The following is a 22555-nucleotide window of genomic DNA, read 5'->3' on the forward strand; positions in this document are numbered from 1 at the left end:
AAGACTGTCAAATACTTATTATGGTTTACAAAACAAGAAACATAAGCCTAATACTTAGTGTTTTTAATTACTTTACAATGTAAACTTCCAATACATAAAAACTCAAAAATGCTACCCCCTTACGCTGGGTAACATCCATCCCGGGAGAGCTTCTATAATGAAAGATAAAAACAGACATTCTCTGCTGTTTTATCTACACTAGAGAAACAGAAACATTACAAACATCCACAGTTAGACTACGGGCATTACAACATGGGCAAATGATAGAATTTAATGGAGCTATTATATTTCATATCAGAATTTACAGGAGTATTCATTTATGACAGTGAACATAGAAAAAAAGGAAGCCTTTGAGGTGACTGTGTGATCTGGTATATTAATGTATTACGTTTGTGGAGAATATTTCTCTGTGCAACTACCATTGTGTGCGCTTTCTCTAAGTATTTTCAATTATTTTAAAAGTTATGTTGAGCATGGTTTCTATTAATGAAAACAGGCTCAGAAAAGCTGGAAGAATCAGAATACATCCCTGTAAACTTGATACATTAAAATAGATGTTTTTAAGTCAGCAGACCAGAATATAAACATAAATACAACAAAAACAATATTAATTTTTAAAAGCTTTTGTAATTTTTAACCTATTAAACTCAAGAAAGTTTTGCCATCCATTTTTATTTCAAGCCACTTAGATTTTGGCAAGCCTAAAAACTGAGCCATACACAATGAGCTTACAACTTTACTCCTTCTGCTGGGATGCATAACATTAAAAGGAATTTGGGAAATGTCTAAAACTAGATTGAAGAGAGAAGCATACCCATTTCTAACAAAAAAATTTAATGAACCTTCCTTCAAATTGGTCAAATAATAAAACAGGGTCCCATCCAAGACACAATTCCTGGAAAATCAAAGGCCATATTAGTGAAAGTTGAAAACAGTTCTTTGAAATAACACTACTATACAGACATAATGCCTTTAATCCAAGCACGTAGGAGGCAGAAACGGGTGGGTCATGCCAACCTGGTCTACATGGGGAGTTTCTGGCCAGTCGAAGCTACAGAGTAAAACCCTGTCTCAAATATATACATACCTACACGCACACAAATATAAGAGTACAGGTAACAGGACTTCTAAATTTTCTTTGAACAGTCATTAAAAAAAAAAGCTTCAGGCATTCAACGAAGCAATATGTAAATGTGCTAATGGGGATTAGACTGTATTAAAGTGAAATAATGAAGGTCATCCTCATTCCTCCAGAAAAAAAAAATAATAATAATTTAGACAAAGCCTGGGAACCTTAAACCCCGTTGCTCTTGGGAGGCAAAGGCATAATGATCTCAAAGTTCTAGCCAAGCCTGTTCTTCAGAAAGAGTTCCAGGACAACCAGAATTACACAGGAAAAACCTTTCCAAAAACCCTATTTCAAAAAAAAAAAAATTTTTTTTTAAGGACAAAAATAGCTCTCAACTGTAACTGTTTCCAGGTGGCGCCATAACACCCCCGGAAGAGCTAGCTGCTCCCACGGTTCAATATGCATATGTGGTGACTACACAAAGCATGAAAGTTATTAAGATAAAGGACCAATTAGCCTAAAGCAATAGTTCTCAACCTGTGGGTCGGGACCCTTTGGCAACCCTTCATCTCCGAAAGTATTCACTTTATGATTCATGAAAGTGGCAACATTACTGTTATGAAGTAGCAAAAAATAAATAAATAAATAAGGTTATGGTTAAGGGTCACCACAACTTAAGGAACTATATTAAAGAGTCGCAGCACTAGCAAGGTTGAGAACTAAAGCCCTAAAGGAATCATTAAACACAAAATTATGTTGGACAAGAACCAGCAACTTGGAAGAAAATCACACGCATGTGTCACGCTCCGAATGGCAAAACTGAGAAGTTAGAAATTTGGACTTTTGTATCAAATTAGACCTGCCTTTCCTTTTTTCAGCTCTTCCTCCTGTCATCTACTTTTTTTTTTTTTTCCTGGTCCCGCTACCTCTAGTAAAATAACCCTAGAAACAGCCCGAGCTTCACCTAAGTGTGGATCCAGCGCGCCTCTACCTAACTACAAGCGACCTCCGCCTTGCGCGTGCGTGGGAGGGTAGAGATTTTTGCAACATGACTGCAGCGCTGTTGAAAAGCACTTTGCAGCGCTGACCTCCGAATTCCAATGGCCTAGCCGAAAATGAGAATAGGGCCGAAGTGAACATCTTAGCTTCAGAAGCAAGCAGGTGCCTTCCTGTCACCTTAGGAAGGAGGAAGGAGAAAGCAAAGGACAGAGAGGTGGAGCAGGTAGATGAACGGACCCAATAAGGGAGAGAGCCCTGCAAGCGTGACGTGCTCCACAGCACAGGGGCCTACTCACAGGCCGCGAGGTGGGGAGCGACAGGGCTGAGCCCAGATCCCAGAGCCGAACCCGGATCCCTGCGGGTCACAGGCGCTGGCAGCCCCAGCGCGCGAGCCTGTCCTATCAGGGGGCGTAGCCGATACCGCCCTCGGACCAGCCAATCAAATCGCGCCGTCGCGCGCGCGTTTCTGATGACGTAAAGGAGTGGCCCGCAAGCCAGCTTTCTACTACAAGTATATCAACTTTCTCTATAGGCACTTCCGTTTCCCAGGTCGTTTGGGTTGGTTTTTTCTTTCTCTTCCGGTTATTCGTGCGCCAAAAGACTTAGGCGCGATTTTTAAAGAAACAGCGAGGAGTCCGAGAAAGCGGTTAAGCGGCTGACCGATCCAAAAGGGATGAATTTTGAGCCTCACGCGTTTGTGGTAAACTCCGTTAGGTTTATTTATTTGTTGGTTTATTTATTTAAGGGGAAATGTCTAGTGTCCGAAGAGGTCTCTTCCACCCGGGACAGCGGCTTGAGATAATGGATTCTCCAGGGAAGAGTCAAAACATTCATCCCCCGCGTCCTAGTTCCCCCTGACCGTCCCAGTTCTCGTTCTCGAAGTTCTGTATACCCCGTCCTGGAGCGACCGACTGGCTAGCCAAAGCTTACTCTTGTTTGTGGTTCACAGATGAACGTCTAGATTGAGATAAGTCCGTTTAAACCAGTTTCAGCAAACCGGCAAAGAAAACAAGCCAAGGTAGGGTGCCTGGGTGTCCTTTTTCTCACTCCTCACCTGAACATTCAAGTCTAAACCGGCTGGTTCACGAAGCAAAACAAACCATTGACCTTTGAGCTGTCATACCATCAGGCTTACGCTGATTTCATTTAAGCACTTTCGCTTCCTCCTAGCTAATACTCCAAAAATATCCCCCCACCTGCCAACAAATCAATTTGATTGCATTTAGTATATCTCATACATAATCATGTTTCTACCAACCACTATTAAGCTATGATTTCCTATGGATCTGGGAACGGTAAAAAAAAAAAAAAAAAAATTCTCTTCCTTCTTTACCTCCCTCCCTCCCTCTCTCCCTTCCATTTGACCCCCCTACTTGTCCCCATTTATAGCTTGTTCTTAACCACATGCCAGTGGCTGTCAACCTGAGCCATTTTTGACTCACAGGATATTTGATAGGAACCAGAACCAGTTTGGGTTGCCACTGTTTGGGAGTGGAGTGATTGTGGCATATGTAAATAGGAAGGAAAATGCTGCTAATCATCTTAAGAGTGTGCAAGTCAGCCTTTCAAAAAAAATCAAAATATCTGAATGTTAATGAGGCTGAGGTTGAGAAGCCTTGCCATTACGATCTATTACCTCAGAGAGCATAAAATCACCACTGGCAAAGGACCAGTTTTGTTTTGTCTTGCTTTTGTACTTCTGATCAGTGAATGATCCATTCAACACCAGCAGTGACGCTGCTGTATTTATGCATTGGGGATCGTATGTGTCAGTGTGGGTGCGCTCAACTTGGAGCCATTGCACCACATTGATGTGGGGTGTTAATGATTGGTGAGGTAAGAATGAGTAGAAATGGTTAGGTAGCATATGAAAATACCTTTTACTTTCTTTACAGTTTATTGGAATCTAAAAGTGGTCTGAAAACTAAACTATTTTTTAAGTATTGGCTATTAGACAGAATGAAATTCTAAAGACATAACCGATTATTTTGTGACTGAACTTGACACACATGAAATTCTGTTAAATTTCTATAGAGATTTTATTCTCAAGCCAGGTTTGGTGGCAGACACCTTTAATCCCAGCACTCAGAGAGGCAGAGGCAGGCAGATCGCTGTTTGCGGCCAGCCTGATCTACAAAGTTGAGTCTAGGACAGACAGAGCAACACAGAGAAACCCTGTTTCAAAAAAGAAAAACAAAACAAACAAACAAAAAAAAACCATACACATAAACACACACAAAGAAAGTTTATTCTCAGTTTCTGTATTTAATATAGTTGTACAAAATGCTTTGTAAATCACATCTGGAGTAGTGCTGAGTTAAATGTTATTGAGTATTTATGGAATATGCAATATCTAGAAAAAAATGATTGACAGAAGCAAACTTCATCAAATGATAAGAATCATAAGGGCCCTAGACGTGTATACAAAAATAAAGAATGATTAGGAAGGATCTGGAAAGATGTTGGCTCCTAGTCTGAGTGAGCAGAGATAGGCTAGAAAACAGCTAGAATATGCAACATGTGCATGACAGTCAGACTCAGTGGGTTAAGAAAGCAAATGTGGCTAGAGAGGAAAACTTAATGTGAGAGTAACAGGGGAGAAGGATGAGAAGTTGCTAGGGTTTAGAGTCTTAAGGACTGGAAATGTCAAGGTAAAGAGTGTAGGTGTTACACAGATTAAGTGAATATTTCGCCACATATTTTGTTCTGAAGTTTAGGATTATGAATGACTTCGTAGGCCTGACTTGTATATTTTCTGTATGATTGAAGGTATATTGATTGGCTCAGGCATATGCGCCTAACTGTGAAAGTGGATCTAGGAGCTTAGCTGAGGCGTTTGCCAAGAGTTTCAGTTCCTCTTCATGGTGGCCTTTCCATCACCTGGTGACTGGCTGGGTTCCAAGCGCAGGTGTTTCCGAGCACAGGGAAGTTGATGCTGCCAATCTCTTCCTGTGTAGGCAGTATACTAGAACAGAATCTCTTCTGCCATTTGTACTTAGCAAACAGCTGCAGATTCTGCTATGATATAACATAGAGCGGCCATTGCCCCTGCATCCCTTTAGGTAGTGAGAAGGAATTCATATGATTTTCATCTAAAGAGCTCAGCCCCCTCTTTTCCTCTCATGTTTAGTGAACATGAACTGCTTTAATGGCCTTTCTTCTAGGATAGGCCCACATGTAAACCTGACTGAATGTGGGTTGGTGTTTTATTAGACGACAATGAGTTGTGGGAATTCGGTACTTTAGAACTGAAGCAAGGGAATAGGTCTGGTGTTGAATAATCTGCCACGCTGCTCAATAGCAGGGAAAGTGATTTGGGAGTTTTACCAATATTTGTGCCTGATTTGATATGTTTGCTAAATGTCGTTTGTGATCTTTGAACTGTTTTTTCCCCATAGCTTCTTCCCATCATATTTTAATCAGGTGAGGGTGTGGAGAGATGGCTCAGCAGTTAAGAACACTGGCTGCTCTTCTAGAGGACCCAGGTTCAATTCCCGGCACCTACATGGCAGCTCACAACTGTTTATAATTCCTGTTCCAGAGGATATGACACCCTATACAGAAATACATACAGTCAAAACACCAATGCACATAAAATAAAAATAAATAAATTATTTCTAAAACGTAAGCCTGTGAGAGGAGACTTTAGTTTTTAAAAAATAAAGTTCTTTTTTAAGAGGCTTAGTCCTGGCTATTCTTCAGATGGCCTGGCTCAACTCCCAGCACACACAATGCTAAGTGGTTTCAGAGGATCTATGTTCTCCTCTGGCCTCTGTGGCCACCAGGAATGCTTGTTGTTCACAGACGTACGTGCAAGCACTTAGCCATAAAAATAAGTAAAATTTATAAGCAATAAATTTGTAGAGTTTAGAAAGAGAATGGTGACAAATTTATGCTAAGAATTAAAACATATTTGTATATATACTTTTTTACATTATGCATAATTTATAACCTATCCACTCATTATCAGAAATAAATTTACTTACAAAGGTCTACCAGAAACCGAAGTTAGTGTAAATGTCACCATTTGGTCCCTCCATCACCACTTCCATATCTATTTGTAACCCATGAGAGCACTGAGTGTTGTACTTGTGCAGCTTAATTACAGTGTGGATTGATAGTACAAGCCTATAGTTTATCTCCTTTCACCTTTGCCAGAAATTGAGTTATAGTGAACCTAGTACTTAAAATCCAGTAATGCTCTTTGAACTGACATTGCCTGTATCTATTTTATATGTCCCCCTTTTTAATTTAAAACTAGAGATAATATTGCATGTGAGAGTACAAACATTCAAAAGCATCTTGAAAGCGATTTTTCTGAAACCATGCAAATTATAGCCATTTTAAGGAGCAAGATTAAATTAGTATTATTTTACTAATGAGAGCCAAAGGTTTTTGTCTGTTTGCTTTGTCATTGATTTTGAAAGAGGGTTTCATTTATCTTGTCAGAGGCCTGCCTCAAACTCACTCTGTAACTGAAGCTAGCCTTAAAATTACAATCTCTGGCTCTACTCCTGAGTGCTGAGATTACACACACATACACCAAACTAGATTTTATGCTGTCACGGGGGATTTTTTTACATTTCGGATAAGCCTTCAACCAATTGAGCTAACATCTTCAGCCCCAAAGTTATTTTTTAACATAATCGAATATTTTAAAAACAGAAGATGCTTTTCCAAAATTCTGAAGACATCATTTAGAACAATTAAAATGTAGTCTTCTTGGCTTCCTTTGGAAGCTGATAGGAGCAGATTCAGAGACCTGCAGCCAGATATTAGGTGGTGCTTAGGGAACCCTCAGAAGGGTTGTAGGAACCAGAGGCCTCAAGAACCCCACAAGAACAAGGCGGGGCTTAGGGGCTAACAAAGTCTGAAGCAGCAATCCCTGAGCCTTCAGGAGTCTAGATTTTCTACATATGTATTATCTTTGTTTAGCTTAGTGTTTTTGTGGAACTCCTAAAAGTGGGAGTAGGGGTATCTCTGGCTCCTTTGCTTGCTCTTGGGACCTTTTTCTCCTACTGGGTTGCTTCAGGCAGCCTTGATATGAGGGTTTGTGCCTAGTCATATCACATCTTGTTAGACTATGTTCAGGTGATATCCCTGGGAGGCCTGCTCTTCTCTGAAGGGAAACAGGAGCAGTAGATGGGGGCAGGATGGAGATGGCAACTTGGAGGAGTGAGAGAAGAAACTGTCGTCCGGATGTATTGTATGAGAAAAGAATAAATAAAGCTTTTTAATGTATAAACCTTTATAACTTTTCTCTTTTTTTTTTTCACCTTTGCAGACTGTGTATCATTGTAATTGTACCGTTTAGATCAAAATGTCCGGTAAAGCAAATGCTTCAAAGAAAAAATCCCAACAGTTAAAAAGAAATGCAAAACAAAGAGCTGATGAAGAAGTGGATTTGCCAGAGCATGAGGTAATAAGATATCAAGCATATCATTTAGATCTCTTTGATTAGAAATATCATCTATTCCCTTAAAAAGGCTAAAAGTCGGTCTTACTACAAATTATAATTCATATGATACATTAGTGCATTCTTTGTAATATAATATATATGCTATCTATAGAAACAACACTATGCATTTTTTGTTTTTCCTGGAAGGGATAGTACTACTCTTTAGGATACATGGAAAATGCATTGCAGAGACATCTCTATCTGTTGTTTGTATATCTCTAGGTTGGAAACACAGCAAAAAGAAACAAGAGTCATGCAGAACATCCGTCCTCTAAAGGTGCTGTTCTTATGTGTCTTGTTTAAAGTGGCTTCTACTGATTGTCAAGAAAACCTTTTCAGCATCCTGGTTATGAGTTCAGCGATAGTAAAAGTGGTTATCGGCAGCCACGTTCCCTGTATTTAAATCTTGTAGCAACGATATTAGAGGTTCATCTGCCTCATTGAAAGAAACTAGAAGACAAATCATTATCCCCCACTCTGAATTACTAACCTCTGTATAAAGACAAACAACTTCATTCTCTTCAACACACCTGTGCTTTCGGTCCTGGCAGCGCGGTGCCTGCAGATCATTTATAATCACTAGCTCGAGCTCTTCAAAGTTAGTAAGTTTGACATACTCGTGTTTTCTTAAACATCACTTCTTTGCAAAAACACTCTACTTAACAGTGCAGATAGTGTTCTGATTTTCTATTTCTAGGGTGCCCAGCTTTTTGCTTTTGTAATTTCTGTACTCCTGTAATTTGCATAACAATATCTCCTTTTCCTTACCTAATCTTTGTGAATCCAGTATTGTATCTTGTTGCTGATCCTTTGTAAGTAGAAGTTCCTTATTTAATTCAAGGAGCAAACACTGTTGAGCAAACACTGTTGAGGTTTATCTGCTGTTTGATAAGCACTAGGAAGTGAGTCCTTGTTCTAGCTTTTCCAGTGTCTGATAGAAATAGTCTTCCAGTATTTTTACTGTTTTTTGTTTGTTTGGTTGGTTTTTGTTCTTTTTTTGTTTTTGTTTTGTTTGTTTGTTTGTTTGTTTTGGTCTTTTGAGACAGGGTTTCTCTGTGTAATCTTGGCTGTCCTGGACTTCCTTTGTAGACCAGGCTGGTCTCAAATTTACAGAGATCCTCCTGCTTCTGCCTCCCGAGTGCTAGGATTAAAGGCGTGCACCACCATGCCCAGTTTAGGAATTCAAGTCATTTTTCAGAAGCAATTTTTAATAATATTAACTTGATTATCTTCACTTAAAAGTGTTTGTATTGCAGTGTCAGTTGATAGTATATCAGGCATCGTTACAACAGGCAAGTTTGTCTTCAGTAACTGGTGTGCCACAGCTGCACAAGATGTGGGTTAAAGAATAAAACATTTTAGTCTCATAGTGCTATTACAGTTCTTTATATCAAAATTATTTTTAGGTAAAACTGCAAACTTCTAAATTGATTATACTCTCTTTTATTATCACTAACAGGACAAGCAAAACGTATTAATCTGAAACAGGTAAAAATATCATCCAACAAGAAAATAAACTGGCAACCTCTTCCAAAGAATACTGAAGAATATTTGAGAAGTATGATGGAATCAGTAATTCTGTGAGTTTAAAATTTTTTTTTCAACTTTTGACTCCCATGTAGGTATTTACTATTTACAATTTTCTCTAAATATTATTACATATTTTAGTTACTTTTTTCATGGGAGTAACAGAATGTCTAACATAAACATCGTAAATAGCAGAAAGATTATAGGCTCACAGTTTCAGACAATCTGTTGCACAGTCTGTAGCTCTGGTAATTTTGAGACTTTGGAAGGCAAAACATGACAGTGGGAACAGAGCACAAGACTGGCACAAGGCACCAGGTGTCACATAAAATCAGTGCCCTACATATCCTCCAGCTAGTCACCACCAACTAAAACTTCCATGAGTTGAAGACTGTTGTATTAATTGAAAATCCCTGATTGTTCTATTTTACCAATAAAGACTCATAAAAAACCTGCTAGCTCAGAGAGGCAGAGAAAGCACCCAACTAAAGTTCCTACTCAGCTCACATCCCAATGGAGAAGGCCCAGAAAGGCTCACAAGATCAACTGGCAGCCCAGGAGGAAAATGTCAAAAACCCAAGACCAAAGGCTTGTTAGCTCAAAGCCCAAAAAGCCAAAGGCTAAGCAGCTGAGGTGCTTAAGAGCTAGAGAGCTGAGAGCCAAGCTAAAATCCCAAGCTAAAGAACCACCAAAAACCCAAGCCCCCTTCTGCAGGCTGCCTTAAACACCCCTCAACTCAAAGTTCCTCCTAGTCTTCAATCCCTGTCAGCTGGATTCTTGCTCCACCTCTTGACCTACAGTTAACTTTATTAAATCCTGTGCACAGAAAGCTCTTAGGTTAAAGGTGTATGCTAGGACTGGTACACCTTACAAATCACCTGTTTACGATAAACAGAAAGTTCTTGGATTAAAGGTGTGTTTTAGGGCTCAACCCGAGAAACAGGGATTTTCAGTTCATCTCAGGGATCACAATGGAATCAAAGACAAGTTTTATCATTCACAGTCTCAAGGATCACAGTGGGATCAAAGATCCTGTAACAGAAGACCATGGCAGACATATCAAATTTAAACCATGTTTTTCTATTTCAGAAAAAGATATTCATTGATTTATGATTGCCATTAGCCTAACAAAAGAGCTTTCCTTAATTGTAGAAACTTGAGATTCTATCAGTGAAGTAAAAAAAATCAGTCTGTATGGATTGATTTGTAGTCTGTAAACTTTTCAATTGTATTGTCAATATTGACCTTTCAGAAGTTGTGTTTATGATAAAACTTTCAGTGAAAGCTACCATGTTATATAAAATACAAATAAACTGAGAGAAAACTGCTCCCTGAAAGAATGTAACCTCATCAGAAAAGTTGGGCATATGAATTATTACAATATGATTCAAAGAAAATGTGATCTTTCTGCTTAAAGTGTTTTGTGGGTAATAGAAGAGAAATACTATGAAATTACCGTGTGTGTGTGTGTGTGTGTGTGTGTGTGTGTGTGTAAATGAAACCAGTATTTTGTATTAATATACACCAATAACAATAGAAACATAGATACACAAAACTAAAATTCTTAGTATCATGAATTTCTTCAATTATAGGTAAGTTATGTTGCTTTAAAATGTATCTCGTAAACCCACAGAATCAACTAGCCTGGACTTGTAAGGGCTCACAGAGACTTCACAGAGTCCCAGAGAGCCTTCATGGGACTAACCTAGGCCCTCACCACATATGTTACAATTGGTAACTTGGTCTTCATGTAGGACTCCTAACAGTGGGAGCAGGGGCTGTCTCTGACTCTGTTGCTTGCTTTGGGGCCCCTTTCCTACTACTGGGTTGCCTTGCCCAGCCTTAATCGCAAAGGAGGTGCCTAGTCTTACTGTAACTTGATATGCCATGGCTGGTGATATCCATAGGAGGCCTGCCCTTTTCTGAAGAGAAATAGAGGAGTGGATGGTGGGGGAAGATGGTAGGAAAAGACTGGGACGAGGGGAGGGGGACTACAGTTGGGATGTAAAAATAAATAATAAGATATCTAATGCAAAAGAGAAGGTGAATGATTCTGCCTAGCTAGTGAGGATGAACACCTGAAAGATTTTTGAAATTGTGTTGTTTCAAAGTAATATTTTGTCAATCTCTTTTTTCCCCCAGAGAAATTTTAAACAAAAACAGTAAAAGAAAGGAACAAATTCAGTATCATCTTAACCTCTTGAAGAGAAGGTAATACACAATTGGAAATGATTAGATTATAATTATTTTAAAGTGTGATTTGGTGGAATACTACTCAGCTATTAAAAACAAGGAATTCCCGAAATTTGTGGATAAATGGATTGAGCTAGAAATGATCATAATGAGTGAGTTAACCCAGAAGCAGAAAGAATCAAATGGTATATACTCACTTATATATGCATACTAGCCCAAGGGGCGTGTCCCACGAAAGCCTTCACTTACCAAGAAACTGGTACAGATGGGAGGACATCCTATTGGGACTCTAGATGAGAGAAGCATGGGAGAATAGCAAAGTAGAAGGATCCAGAGGGTCCTAGAAACCTACAAGTAGAACATTATGATAGGCAGATTTGGGCCCAGGGTTCCCGCTCAAACTAAGGCACCGGCCAAGGACAATACAGGCCGTAAACTTTAAACCCCTACCCAGATCTAGCCAATGGTCAGACCCTATTCTAAAAATAGATCTTTGTGGATTATACATTTCAAGTAAGAGTTCACAACTCTGAATTGTCTTATGTCTTCCATTGCTGTTGCTTATTGTTACATCCTATTCTTTTCCTTCGTCTCTGACTTAGTTACGTTTTCTTTTGTTTTGTAAGACATTAGGACCAAAAGCAACCTGGGAAGGAAATGGTTATTTCACCGTACAGCTTAGTTGATCACTGAGGGAAGCAGAAACCTGGAGGCAGGGATTAGAGCAGAGGCCATGAAGGAACCCTCACCAGCAAGCCCCAAGCGAGGGAGACACTGTGCCTCACAAAACAACATAGATAGTTCCTGGGCAGCAACACCTAGGTTTAAACTCTGGCTTTTGCACGTATGTAAACTGGCAAACATGTTGTTCGTAAACTAATCATACACAGATTAATCTTACTTCTACTGATAATCAGAGGATAATATCAAACCCCAACTGGACCACTGAGTAAATTTAACTGCACTTCTCTAATATGCTGAAACACTTATTTTAAAAGATTCTTAATGACTAAAAGTGACCCATGATGAAACAGTCTTTATGTTAATTCAAAACTAAAAATATGCTGCTGCTTAGAGTTTGCAGAAAGGCTGTTTATTGTAGTCTAGGGATGACTTTGTGGTTAACTGACATTTGTCTTAACAGTTTAGTAAGACTGATTAACTGTAAGGTGTATGCCACCAATGTTTTTTCTTTTGAAAAACTAAAATTTTGAACGTGCTCCCTAAAAGATAAATCTGGGTTCCATTCTATGTAGCTACTTTTAGATTTTTTTTCCCCCTTTTTCTTTTAGATCTTAAATACAGGTATCCATTCTCTGAAATACTTTGGACCAGAAGTAATTTCAGGTGTTGGGTTATTTTTAGACTTGGAGATATTTATGTATAAACAACAATGAGTCATAGGGATAGGAGCCAAATCTGAACATAAAATTTATTCATTTTTTGTCAGTTCTCTTGAACTGGTTTTATGCAGTATTACTTTAAAAGTTTAGGTTTATTTGTGTATGTGCACATGAGCACATATGCTATAGCACACATTGGAGGTCCAACATAACTTTGAGGAGTTGGTTCTCTCCTACTTTGTGTTCCAGGGATTGAACTCAGGTCATCAGGCATGCTTGCTAAAAGTCTTTTCCTGATGAGCCATTTTACCAGCCCTTATACAATATTTTTAACACTTGTGAGTCAGTGTTTTGATAGTGAGTGTTTCACTAATGGTATCAGTGTGGCACCAAAAATGGTTCAGATTTTTATAACATTTTAGGTTTTAGCTTTGAAAGTATTCAACTTATAGTATACTTTTTGGGAAAAAGAAATAACAGCTCCTGTGACAGAATCAACTACCCTGATTTTATTCTCCTTAATTTCTTTCTAATAAAACTGAACAGTCAGGGGTGAGAACCTTATTCCACTGTCTGCTGGAAGTGGGGAATCACACAGATCAGTTAAGAATTTAGTAAGAATCTAGAATAGGAACCGTGTCACAGTACTCCACAGCAAAGCATGTAGAGAGCATCATCTTCTTTGACTAAAGCTATAAAACTCAGTGATCTTGAAAACATTGAGATTAACCTCTTATTGGTTGCATTCTATAAAGTGAGAGGTGTGGTTTGGGTCAGACTTAAAACTAGTTCTTTCTCTTGCCCAACAATCTATACTAAACTAACAGACTCACATACTATAGTAATTTAGAAAGTATTTAAACAATAGTAGAAAATTCTGATTTTTGAAATATATTACAAAAATGTATTAACTTAAAAATGTTCTAGTAAAGTAGCCTTAGCATTCCATGATTTGAGATTATTGCTAATACTTTGAAAAGTTAGATGACCAGGGATGTTTTGGGGAGGAGCACCATTAACTATTGGGGGGAGGGGAGAAAAGAATGTTACAAACCTTTCAGGTGTGGGAATAGGAAAAAAATGAAGCTCTTCCAAAAAATAAAAATAGTAATCCTCCCAAAAATAAACATGTTGTATTCTGTTTTTAAGATTACTACAACAGTGTGGAACATTGAAAGTCCCTCCCAGAAAGCTGAACTATTTAACTGATATGTCAAGTCTGCTGAAAATGGAAAAGGCACAGGAAAAAAAAAATGAAGAGAGCCTAGCTTTACTGCAAGTATGACATTCAGAAAGGTCTCCATTTGAGAGCTGGGGATGGGAACAAGGGCAAATTTAAACATCATAGTATTATTGGACTAGTAATGAATTCAAATTTTGGATTAGGATTTTTGTTGGTTTTCTTAATAAAATCAAAGCATTCACTTGAACTTTAGGCCTCTAAAATTGAAATGTTTATGGTTTATCTGTGGTCAAGACTTTTCCTCACCAAGTTTAATGGTTAGTCAGTTTGAAGAAAGACAGGATAGCTGATTGGTCCAGAACTCTTGTGTAACGTGTCCTGATTCAGCCTTTAATTTGTTAAGCCAGTCCAACTGTAGAGAGCCTATGTACAGCAAAATCAAAAATAGGAATAATATATGTTCAATATTATGGATTTTATTAGGACTTTAACTAAAGTGGTATATTAATTTTACATATTTGTTGTTAAGTCTTTTAGACCCGTGCATTGAAATAGTTACAGATGAAGCGTGGTACAATGTCTAAGATATGCTTTAAAATAGTGCAGCTCTAATGACCCAGGAGTTGCTTTCCACTGTACTTTGCCTGGAGTCAGTATATTCCTAGATTTTTCATTTTTAATACATTTACTATAAAATATTAGCTTTTCTTTTTGCCTTAGGAAGAAATAGACAAAATCGTCGAGACCACAGAGTCAATGACTGAAAGTATTCAGAGCCTAAAAAACAAAATTCAAATTCTGACAAATGAAGTAGCAGAAGAGGAACAGAAGGTGAAAGAGGTAATGGTTTAAAGCCGTATTGCTAGTATTTAAATAAAAATTTTAATCCTAAATGTTTTCAAGATAGCTTGAGTATGGCAAGGTGAACAAAGCCAGCTTTCTGAAATAATCCCTAGCTTTCTGTTTCTATTTAGGTATTTCTCATGGATAATAATAAGGCACTGACTCTTCCTGAACTTTCGGAGAAAAGTCTTAAAGCACCCATACTTCATGTAAGTATCTATTTACCATACTAACTATTACCAAATTATATCTCACACACACACACACACACACACACACACACACACACACACACACTCTCTCATAAAACCATATCCCATTTCTTTAAACAAACTAATCCTGTTATAAAAATTTTGACAAATTTCTTACTTTTTTTTTTAACTTTTTACTGATTCGTTTTGAATTTCCTATCATGCACCCCAATCCCACTCATTTCTTCCTCCCCTTGTACTGTCCTCCACTGTTGCAGCCTCCTCCAACAGAGGGGGAAAAAAAACCTCATTGTGGAAGCTGTGGTGTGTCACAGTGTGTCCCACAGCATACCATTTTGTCCACACTTCTTTGTTTGCAAATGTTCATTGCAATGACTCGTTGGTTTGGTCTGATACGAGACCTCTGGCTTCTGCTACTCTGTCAGTACTGGAACCTCACTGGAAGCCCTCTCGGGTATCCTGTTGTTGCCCTGTGTCATGGAGATCCTGCAGCTTTGGATCTGCAGGAGTGCTCTCTTCATGTACTCCAGCAGTTCATTGATGGGGTAGATCTTGGGGTGGGGCAGTTCAAAGCCCTGGATCTGGGCCTGAGAGTTATATGATTTAGTTAGCTGCCAGCTGTCCCACTCTCCTGCCCTTGGCACTGACTCACTCACGAGCAACCCTACACCGAGGGCCAGCTATGCCCTGCTGCCCAGATTAGGTACAGGGTCCACGCTCCCAAGTGTTGCAACCAGTGAAGGACATGGCCAGTTCTCCGAGTCTCGTGACAGCATAGATGGCAAAGGATGAGAGGGGAGGAGGGTGTCTGTACCACTGCCTAGTGTACAAGAGGCGGGGCCTTTCTAAGTTTTGACTCTTAACAGTGACGTACAGCTCTTTATACACTAGCTCGGCAGTATGTCACTAATCTGTACTCTGGTAATTTGTCTTTCTTCCAAAGAGTTCATTGATACTGTCCTGTAAATGCCCTTTTTATTATCTGTAGTGCTCCTGTAGAGAAGGAATGGGGGAGAAGGAGAGGCTTATTTGAAAAAAATTGGCCCTGGCTGCTGATTAGTGAAGTTGGTGGTGTGTACTTAAGATTATAATATACATCTCCAAACAACAGACATTTGACATCTTTTGTCACAAAATGTGAAAATTAATTGTATTGTCTTGCCCACAGAAAAAAATTTTGGCACTAATTCCCAACCAGAATGCTCTTCTGAAGGACTTGGATGTTCTTCACAGTTCAGCCCCAGTGAAAAACATGTCAGCATTCATTCAAGAAGCCTATCAGAGACTTGACAGCTCCTGAAGAGTTGGTTTTGGTGTTGTTTCTAAGCATTGTTCCATATTAATGTATTGTTCATGAATTGTACAACTTTTTTCCTTTTTAAGACAGAGTCTCACTCTGTTTGTCGCCTAGGCTGCCTCAGAACATACTGTGTCACCCATACTGGCCTTGAGCACAGAGAAGCCCTGCCTAGCATCCTGGGTGCTGGAGTTACAGGGATGAGCCGCACATCCCGTCCAAAGATGTACAGCATAGCTCCATAATACTACAGAGCTGACGTGCTCACCAGACAACTAACCCTGTTATCTACTTTAAATCCATCATTAGTGTCTAATGTCCTACACATTTTATAGCCGTTGCTAAATCTAGGAAATATACATGTATAGTTACCATGTACTAAGAATGATTTTTTAAAATTAAATAAAAAGGCATGTCTGAATGGAGCTGCTTTATTTGCAAGTGATTTTGTGAATTTGGAGAGTTGGCATGTAGTGCCTACTTCGTAGAAACCTGACTGTTTCTGTCTCTCTTTACTCATAGCCTGCATTTTCTGCCTGGTCATGTGGAACTTGGAACATCCCAAATGTTTTCTTAACTCCCTGGTCTTTCTGGCATTACTGCTGTTTTTGTTTTGTTTTGTTTTGTTTCAGATGTTTTTGCATTGAACATAAAAACATTTTAGTCCTTTGGTTAGTGAATTGTTTGATGCCTGATAGTTTCTGCTGTCATCAAAGCATACTCTGAGATCGTTTAAAGGGAACCTGAGTGCATATATTATTCCCTTTCAGAAGAACAAAACAATCAAACAAGAACAAAACAGCCTGAAAACTTTTTTGGGAAAACCCAGCATTGGAGAACTGACCACCAACGGTAGAAGGGACTAAGAGATGAAATGGGGAGGCCTACAGTCTAGAGTGACAAATGGTAATGTGTGAGACTTGCAGGCAGAAGTATAGTTGGTGGCTAGACAGGAGGAGCCTGGCACCCTGCAGTAGACAGAGGGTTGCTATGGTAACCTACACAGAAGTGGCCCACAGCTAACCAAAAAGGAACTGAGGCTTTCTGTGGAACTGTTGACATGCCAGGTCAGTTATGAGACAGCCTGGGTGTTAGTGCCCACCACCAGTCTTGAGCTTACATCTCCACAGCTGTCCTCCAGAGTAAGCCAGGGCAGCTGATAGGTGAGGTGGCAGTTTTTGTCAAGACAGCATTAGTTATATCATGTTGTATCCCACCAAAGCATTTTTGCATAATTCTTGATGCTAATAAGTTTATCCATGGGAAGAAATAATTTGGGAAGCAGGTCTAAAATCATCTCTAAACAACAGTTGTACATTGGCTTGGATTTTTTTTTTTAATCTACAAGGAACTGCCATTGAATTTTCTATCATACTAGAGGATTTGTGTTAGTTTATTTAGGAAAGGCCATAATATTGCTAATTGTCCCCAAGAATTGACCTGCAGTTAAATATGTTGGTATTGATGCGTATTATAATGAGAAATCATGTCTCAGGGATCCTGGAGCTGCTTAATTTCAAAGAATCAGAAGCAGAGTCATCTTAGGAAGTGAAGGGCAGGAGGACTTCAGGAAAATACTAGGTTCCACAGGATGCCTTAAAGCCTTGCACTCAACAACTGAAAACGTGGTGCTTTTAGGCCAATAGAACCGCAAGTCATTACCTAGGGCATATATGCCAGCAGGCTGTTTTCATCAGGATGTCTACTTGATATACAATTTCAAGTCAACTAGAATATTGGCTTATCCTTACCACTGAGTGAGAGTCACCTTACTGTTCTGGCTGAACTGCATGCTGCCCTCCTAGCCTTGGAAGTGTAGCCTTTAATTTAGATCTGTGCTGTTGTCCAGAACATAACAGGCCAACGAAAGCTTACAGAGTTTCTTTAAATCCTTTATTTTGACATAACTTTTGTGAAAGATTTGAGGTAAATATATGGCTAATACTCTTTATGGCCAAATAGATGCTAAGTAAATAAATAAGGTCTGAAGGAACGGCAGGTAGCAGTGTAGCAAAAGCCCACATGTCCCAGAAAGCAAAGATAATGCTGTAATAAAAAACAGCTGTATGAAGCCCTGATTCTGTTGAAAAAGAGCCAAGCCACATACTGAGTACACTCAGACTGGAAAACGCAACATTTATTAAACAAAGTCCTCATAAATAAAGAACTGCAAAATAGGTATTATAAGTTAAATTCCAAGAGAAAGTGGATGAATTCTTCAAGGAAAGCTTTAAAAGTTAAGAAGTGTTTGAATACTATTTAGCCTTGTAATAATCACTTAGATGTACAAACTAAGTGCTTTCACCAATGAGGTTGGCAAGTGTTTATTCATTAATTATTTTGAACAAAGAATGAAAATTGCTGAATTAAATTAACAGGGAGCTAAGTGTTCAGGAACCTGCCACAGGGTAATAAATTGCTATATCTGCTTTGGGAAACATGCTGTACAGGGTAAGTTGCAGCCTCCATGTCTTGATTCTTTATATAAGCCTCTCTATTACCTCCCAACTTTGTTTGCATTATCTTCAACAATTAGGCTCTGTTCAATGTGGAACACCTGCAGTCGAACCTACGATTAAAGGATTTACTTTATTTGGTTGGATATCATTTCTTTGCATGCTCTGTTTACCAAAAATATGCAGTTTGCACCTGCCAAAATTAGCATTTGGATTATTCACATTGGCTTTTTTTTTTTTTCTCAACATGTCTAAAGCCTCTCATGTTTCATTCATTGTCAGGAAATATTAGGCTTTGGGAAAGAGAAAGGGGAAAGAAAGAAGGAGAGCAAAGCAGAGAGAAATTAAAATATTCCAGCTTAGTGATAGCATGTCTACTGGTGTGAGCTCTGTTTATGTTTAAAGGAACTTTTCTTACAAAGCTGCCCTTCTTACGAACACATCTTTAGTACTAAGTCACCACACAGCCACTTTTTCCAGGCTTAAGTGTTTGCCCATTTGTTCGTTGAGAAAGGCCCTCACTTTGCAGCCCAGGCTGGCATGAAACTTGTGTCAATCCTGCTGGGATTCTGGGCTTGCACCACCATGCCCAGTTTGCTTCCCTCTTTGAGATAGCCTCAGGCAGGCCTGTGAATTACTGTAGCAGTAATATGAAGGTGTCACAATTCAAGTCCATTCAAAAAGATGGCTTCCAAATTCAATGAAATGATTTTACAATTCATTTTATTTGTTTCTTCCTTTCTTTGTTTACATCCTGATTGTAGTCCCTTCCCTCCTACCCTCCCAGTCCCACGTTCCTTCCCTCTCTACTCCCCTATTCCTCAGATAAGGGAGCCCCCCCACCCCCACACACACATACCTGTCCAGACCAGCATATGAAGTCACATCAGGACTAAGCACATCTTCCCCTGCGGCCTGGTGAAGCAGCCCTGCCAAGGGGAAGTGATTGAAAAGCAGGCAACATAGTCCATGTCAGAGCCAGCTCCCTCTCCCCTTTCGAGGTGACCCACGTGAAAATCAAGCTGCCCATCAGCTATGTCTGTAGGGGACCTATTTCAAGTCTATGCGTGGTCCTTGGTTAGAATTCATTTTTAGATGAAATTGTATATTTATGGACTATTAGAAAAAAAAGTATGTCTCAGCCAATTTCAATATTTTTCATTCCCAAGGAAGTTCTTAAAATTCATGTAAGTTTTCAAGTGAGACAAATAGGACAAAGGGGTTTTTCTGATAGTGCTAGAAGGCTGACATGTCAGTGTGTGTGTGTGTGTGTGTGTGTGTGTGTGTGTGTGAAGTGTGGTGTGGACATGTGCATGCAATCACATTCCTGTCCTAAAGCAATATTTAATCTCATAACAACCCAGAAGAGATTAAATTTCATAATACTATTTATCCACCAGCAGATAAGCTGAAGAACCAGTAAGTTAACTGTCTTAAAATCACAAATAGTGATAGAATTTGATCACATTCAACTTAGTTGAGACCTGGACTTCTTAGAAACTTCCTAAACTACAACTTAGGAACTACTAAATATCAGTGAATCATTTTACAGTGGCATGGATCCATGTTTTTCTCTAGAAATAGTAATTAAAGTACATACTTATCGCTTGTGTCGACTGAGGAAAACAACCTTAAATTGAGTTTACATTCACTCACTCACACACTTTCTTCTTTAAGTCTGGAGTTGAGGGCTCAGCTTACTCTAAAAAGCATCCTGCAATCACTTTCACCCAAGACAGTTTTCCTGGGCTCTGTGTGCACTTTTCCCTCTGTTATTTTTCCTTAGGCCAGTAGCAACCCTGCAGAGTAGTTCTAATGTCATTCAAAATGAAGTGCCTTGAAAGGGAGTTGAAGCTTGTTTGAATATATTTATACAGGATATTATCTACATTGAGGCAGACACTCCAATCTCTCAAAGGCTGTAAATAGCCTGTTGTCTAACTTTAAATAATTCTCTAGGATGCTCTACACACACATTTAATTCCACAATAGTAGTTTCAGTTCATTTTTTAAGTCTATATTTCTTTGTGCTTATTTTAAAAACTACTTATAAAAGTCTTCAGACCACAAAAAAAAGCTATATATTTCTCTTACATGTCTTCAATTCTTGGTTATCAATATACCAGTATCTAACACCCTTAATTTTAGCACAATGTAGTTGACATAACAGTTTCTGAATTCACTGGTTTTCAACTGCTTGTTACTCATTTTATTCCTTAGACCAGTGTCTTTAGTAAAAACGTCCTTCCTAACTTACCTAGTCAGCAGCTAGGATGGTAAACAGCATCCTCCCCTGTGATCTCTTCAAGCAGGCACTCTCCAAATGCTACAGACACATTTCTGCAGTTTGTTTTCCAAAGATGAGTATAGCATGTTATGTGGCGAGACGCTCATTCAGCCCCGCTTGGTTGAAATTCGAAGCTGACTTTTCATTTAAAAGAATATTGTGGAGGAAGTAAAATTCTGAAAAACAACTCTCAGATTCACTAATATCCTTTTCTGAGACTTTTAGCCTTGGAAGCTTAGGGCAACAAAATCAGTCAGTTTCTTGAAAATAATTTAAAAACATCTGGGAAGTCAGTGCAAATATCACTTCCCTCTTGTACCTCCTGTGCCTGGCCTCCGTTCCTACTGTCCTTCCCTCCATAAGAGTAGTTAAATAGGTAGGCTGCGCTTCTAACATGTATCTGGATAGCTGTGTACTCAAGATTCCTTATTCATTGGATTTCACTCTACAAGACTAGATGGGGTTGAAAAGAAAAGAATTGCAAATAGTGCTCTATTTGAGGTTTTTTTAAGGCCCTGCATAAATCCCTCCCCTTCTCTAGGTGTGGCCACTGTCCCTCCCCCTTTTCCCTAAGGCTTAAAGAAAGGTAGCCCTGACCTGTGATTGCACTGCTTATGCAGAAGGAACTCTGCATGGACACACAGCTAGAAAACCTGTTCCCGACTGAACTCTCAACAGTAAGGTATGTGATGAAAACGACACACTCCAAATCATTCGTCTATCATTAGGAAAGAATGAGAAATACAGAAAAGTCATATTTTTAACCCTAATTATGGTTCCTTTCCCCCGAAGTCTGAAGTGTCACATAGAAGGAAAACACAAGAGTTGTGAATCTAATTGATAAGGGTTTTGTTGTTGGGTTTTTTTTTTTTTTTTTTTTGATTGGTTTATTTTTTAGTTTCTTGTTGTTGCCATTTTCCTGTTATATGGTAGTCCTATTACAGTCAGAAATCAGAGCTGAATCCAAAGATTCACAGCTGAAGAAAAATGGTTTTCTCACGTGCACATGTTCTGCCCCAGAAAACAACTAGAGGAGTTCCTAAGTAGCAGCCTTAAAATGATGTTCCGTGGGAGGCTGTCACTGCTGTTCTCTTCAGCAAGGAGCCTCGCTGGTCACAGTTCTGCAAACTGGAGTCTGCTTTCAGCCAGACTGAAAGGCTACCAAGAGGAAACTTGGGTTGTGGTCTATGACTCGGGTTGTAGTAACTTGTGAGAGTAGTCCTAGAAATGTAAAGAATGTTTTTGACTGTATAATTGCAATTTAAATAAGACTGAAAAGCTTCATGGCAGCAGAGATACCGTAATAGAGAAGGTAAGCCTTCCCAGGGCAAGGTCCATCCAGTGCTTCTGGGATGTATTGACCTCTGCAGTTTCTGAAGATTTAGAAAACTAGATTGCATAAATTATGGTAATGGGAGTCTATGTTCGTATGAGCTCTCTCCTGAAAATAAAAAATAAAAATGCTGGCCGTTCATTGTGTTATAAATAGTGTACCACCATGAAAACTAATAATAGTTATCTTTTTTATAAAAATCATTTTCCAAGAGAAAGTCATGCTTTCATTGTATAATTAATAAAATTTCCCAAGTCCTTCTCTGTGTTGATAAACACAATGTCCCTGAAGAAACTCGAGTTTCTTGTTTTTGTTTTTTATGCTTTTTTGTGACAAAAAAAAAATATATATATAT

General features: G+C 38.9%; 2 protein-coding genes across 2 annotated transcripts in view; one reads left to right on the forward strand and one right to left on the reverse strand.

Moving 5' to 3' along the window:
• The window catches only part of Mmut (methylmalonyl-CoA mutase), a 30727-nt gene extending 28323 nt beyond the window's left edge, over positions 1–2404 (reverse strand). Inside the window, exon 1 of the mRNA XM_051152946.1 lies at positions 2365–2404. The gene's annotated coding sequence lies outside the window, so the exon portion shown is untranslated. The remainder of the gene's footprint in view (positions 1–2364) is intronic.
• A 227-nt stretch (positions 2405–2631) lies between these two features.
• Positions 2632–16332, forward strand: Cenpq (centromere protein Q). The gene is made up of 11 exons (XM_051152947.1): positions 2632–2768; positions 3018–3086; positions 7353–7487; positions 7749–7803; positions 8835–8840; positions 8986–9106; positions 11196–11264; positions 13739–13868; positions 14493–14612; positions 14747–14824; positions 15996–16332. The coding sequence occupies exons 3-11, from the start codon at positions 7389–7391 to the stop codon at positions 16125–16127; spliced, it is 810 nt and encodes a 269-aa protein (XP_051008904.1). The 5' UTR covers positions 2632–2768; positions 3018–3086; positions 7353–7388; the 3' UTR covers positions 16128–16332.
• The last annotated feature ends 6223 nt before the right edge of the window (positions 16333–22555 follow it).

This window comes from Acomys russatus, chromosome 11 (genome assembly GCF_903995435.1).
Source record: "Acomys russatus chromosome 11, mAcoRus1.1, whole genome shotgun sequence".
Lineage (NCBI taxonomy): Eukaryota > Metazoa > Chordata > Mammalia > Rodentia > Muridae > Acomys > Acomys russatus.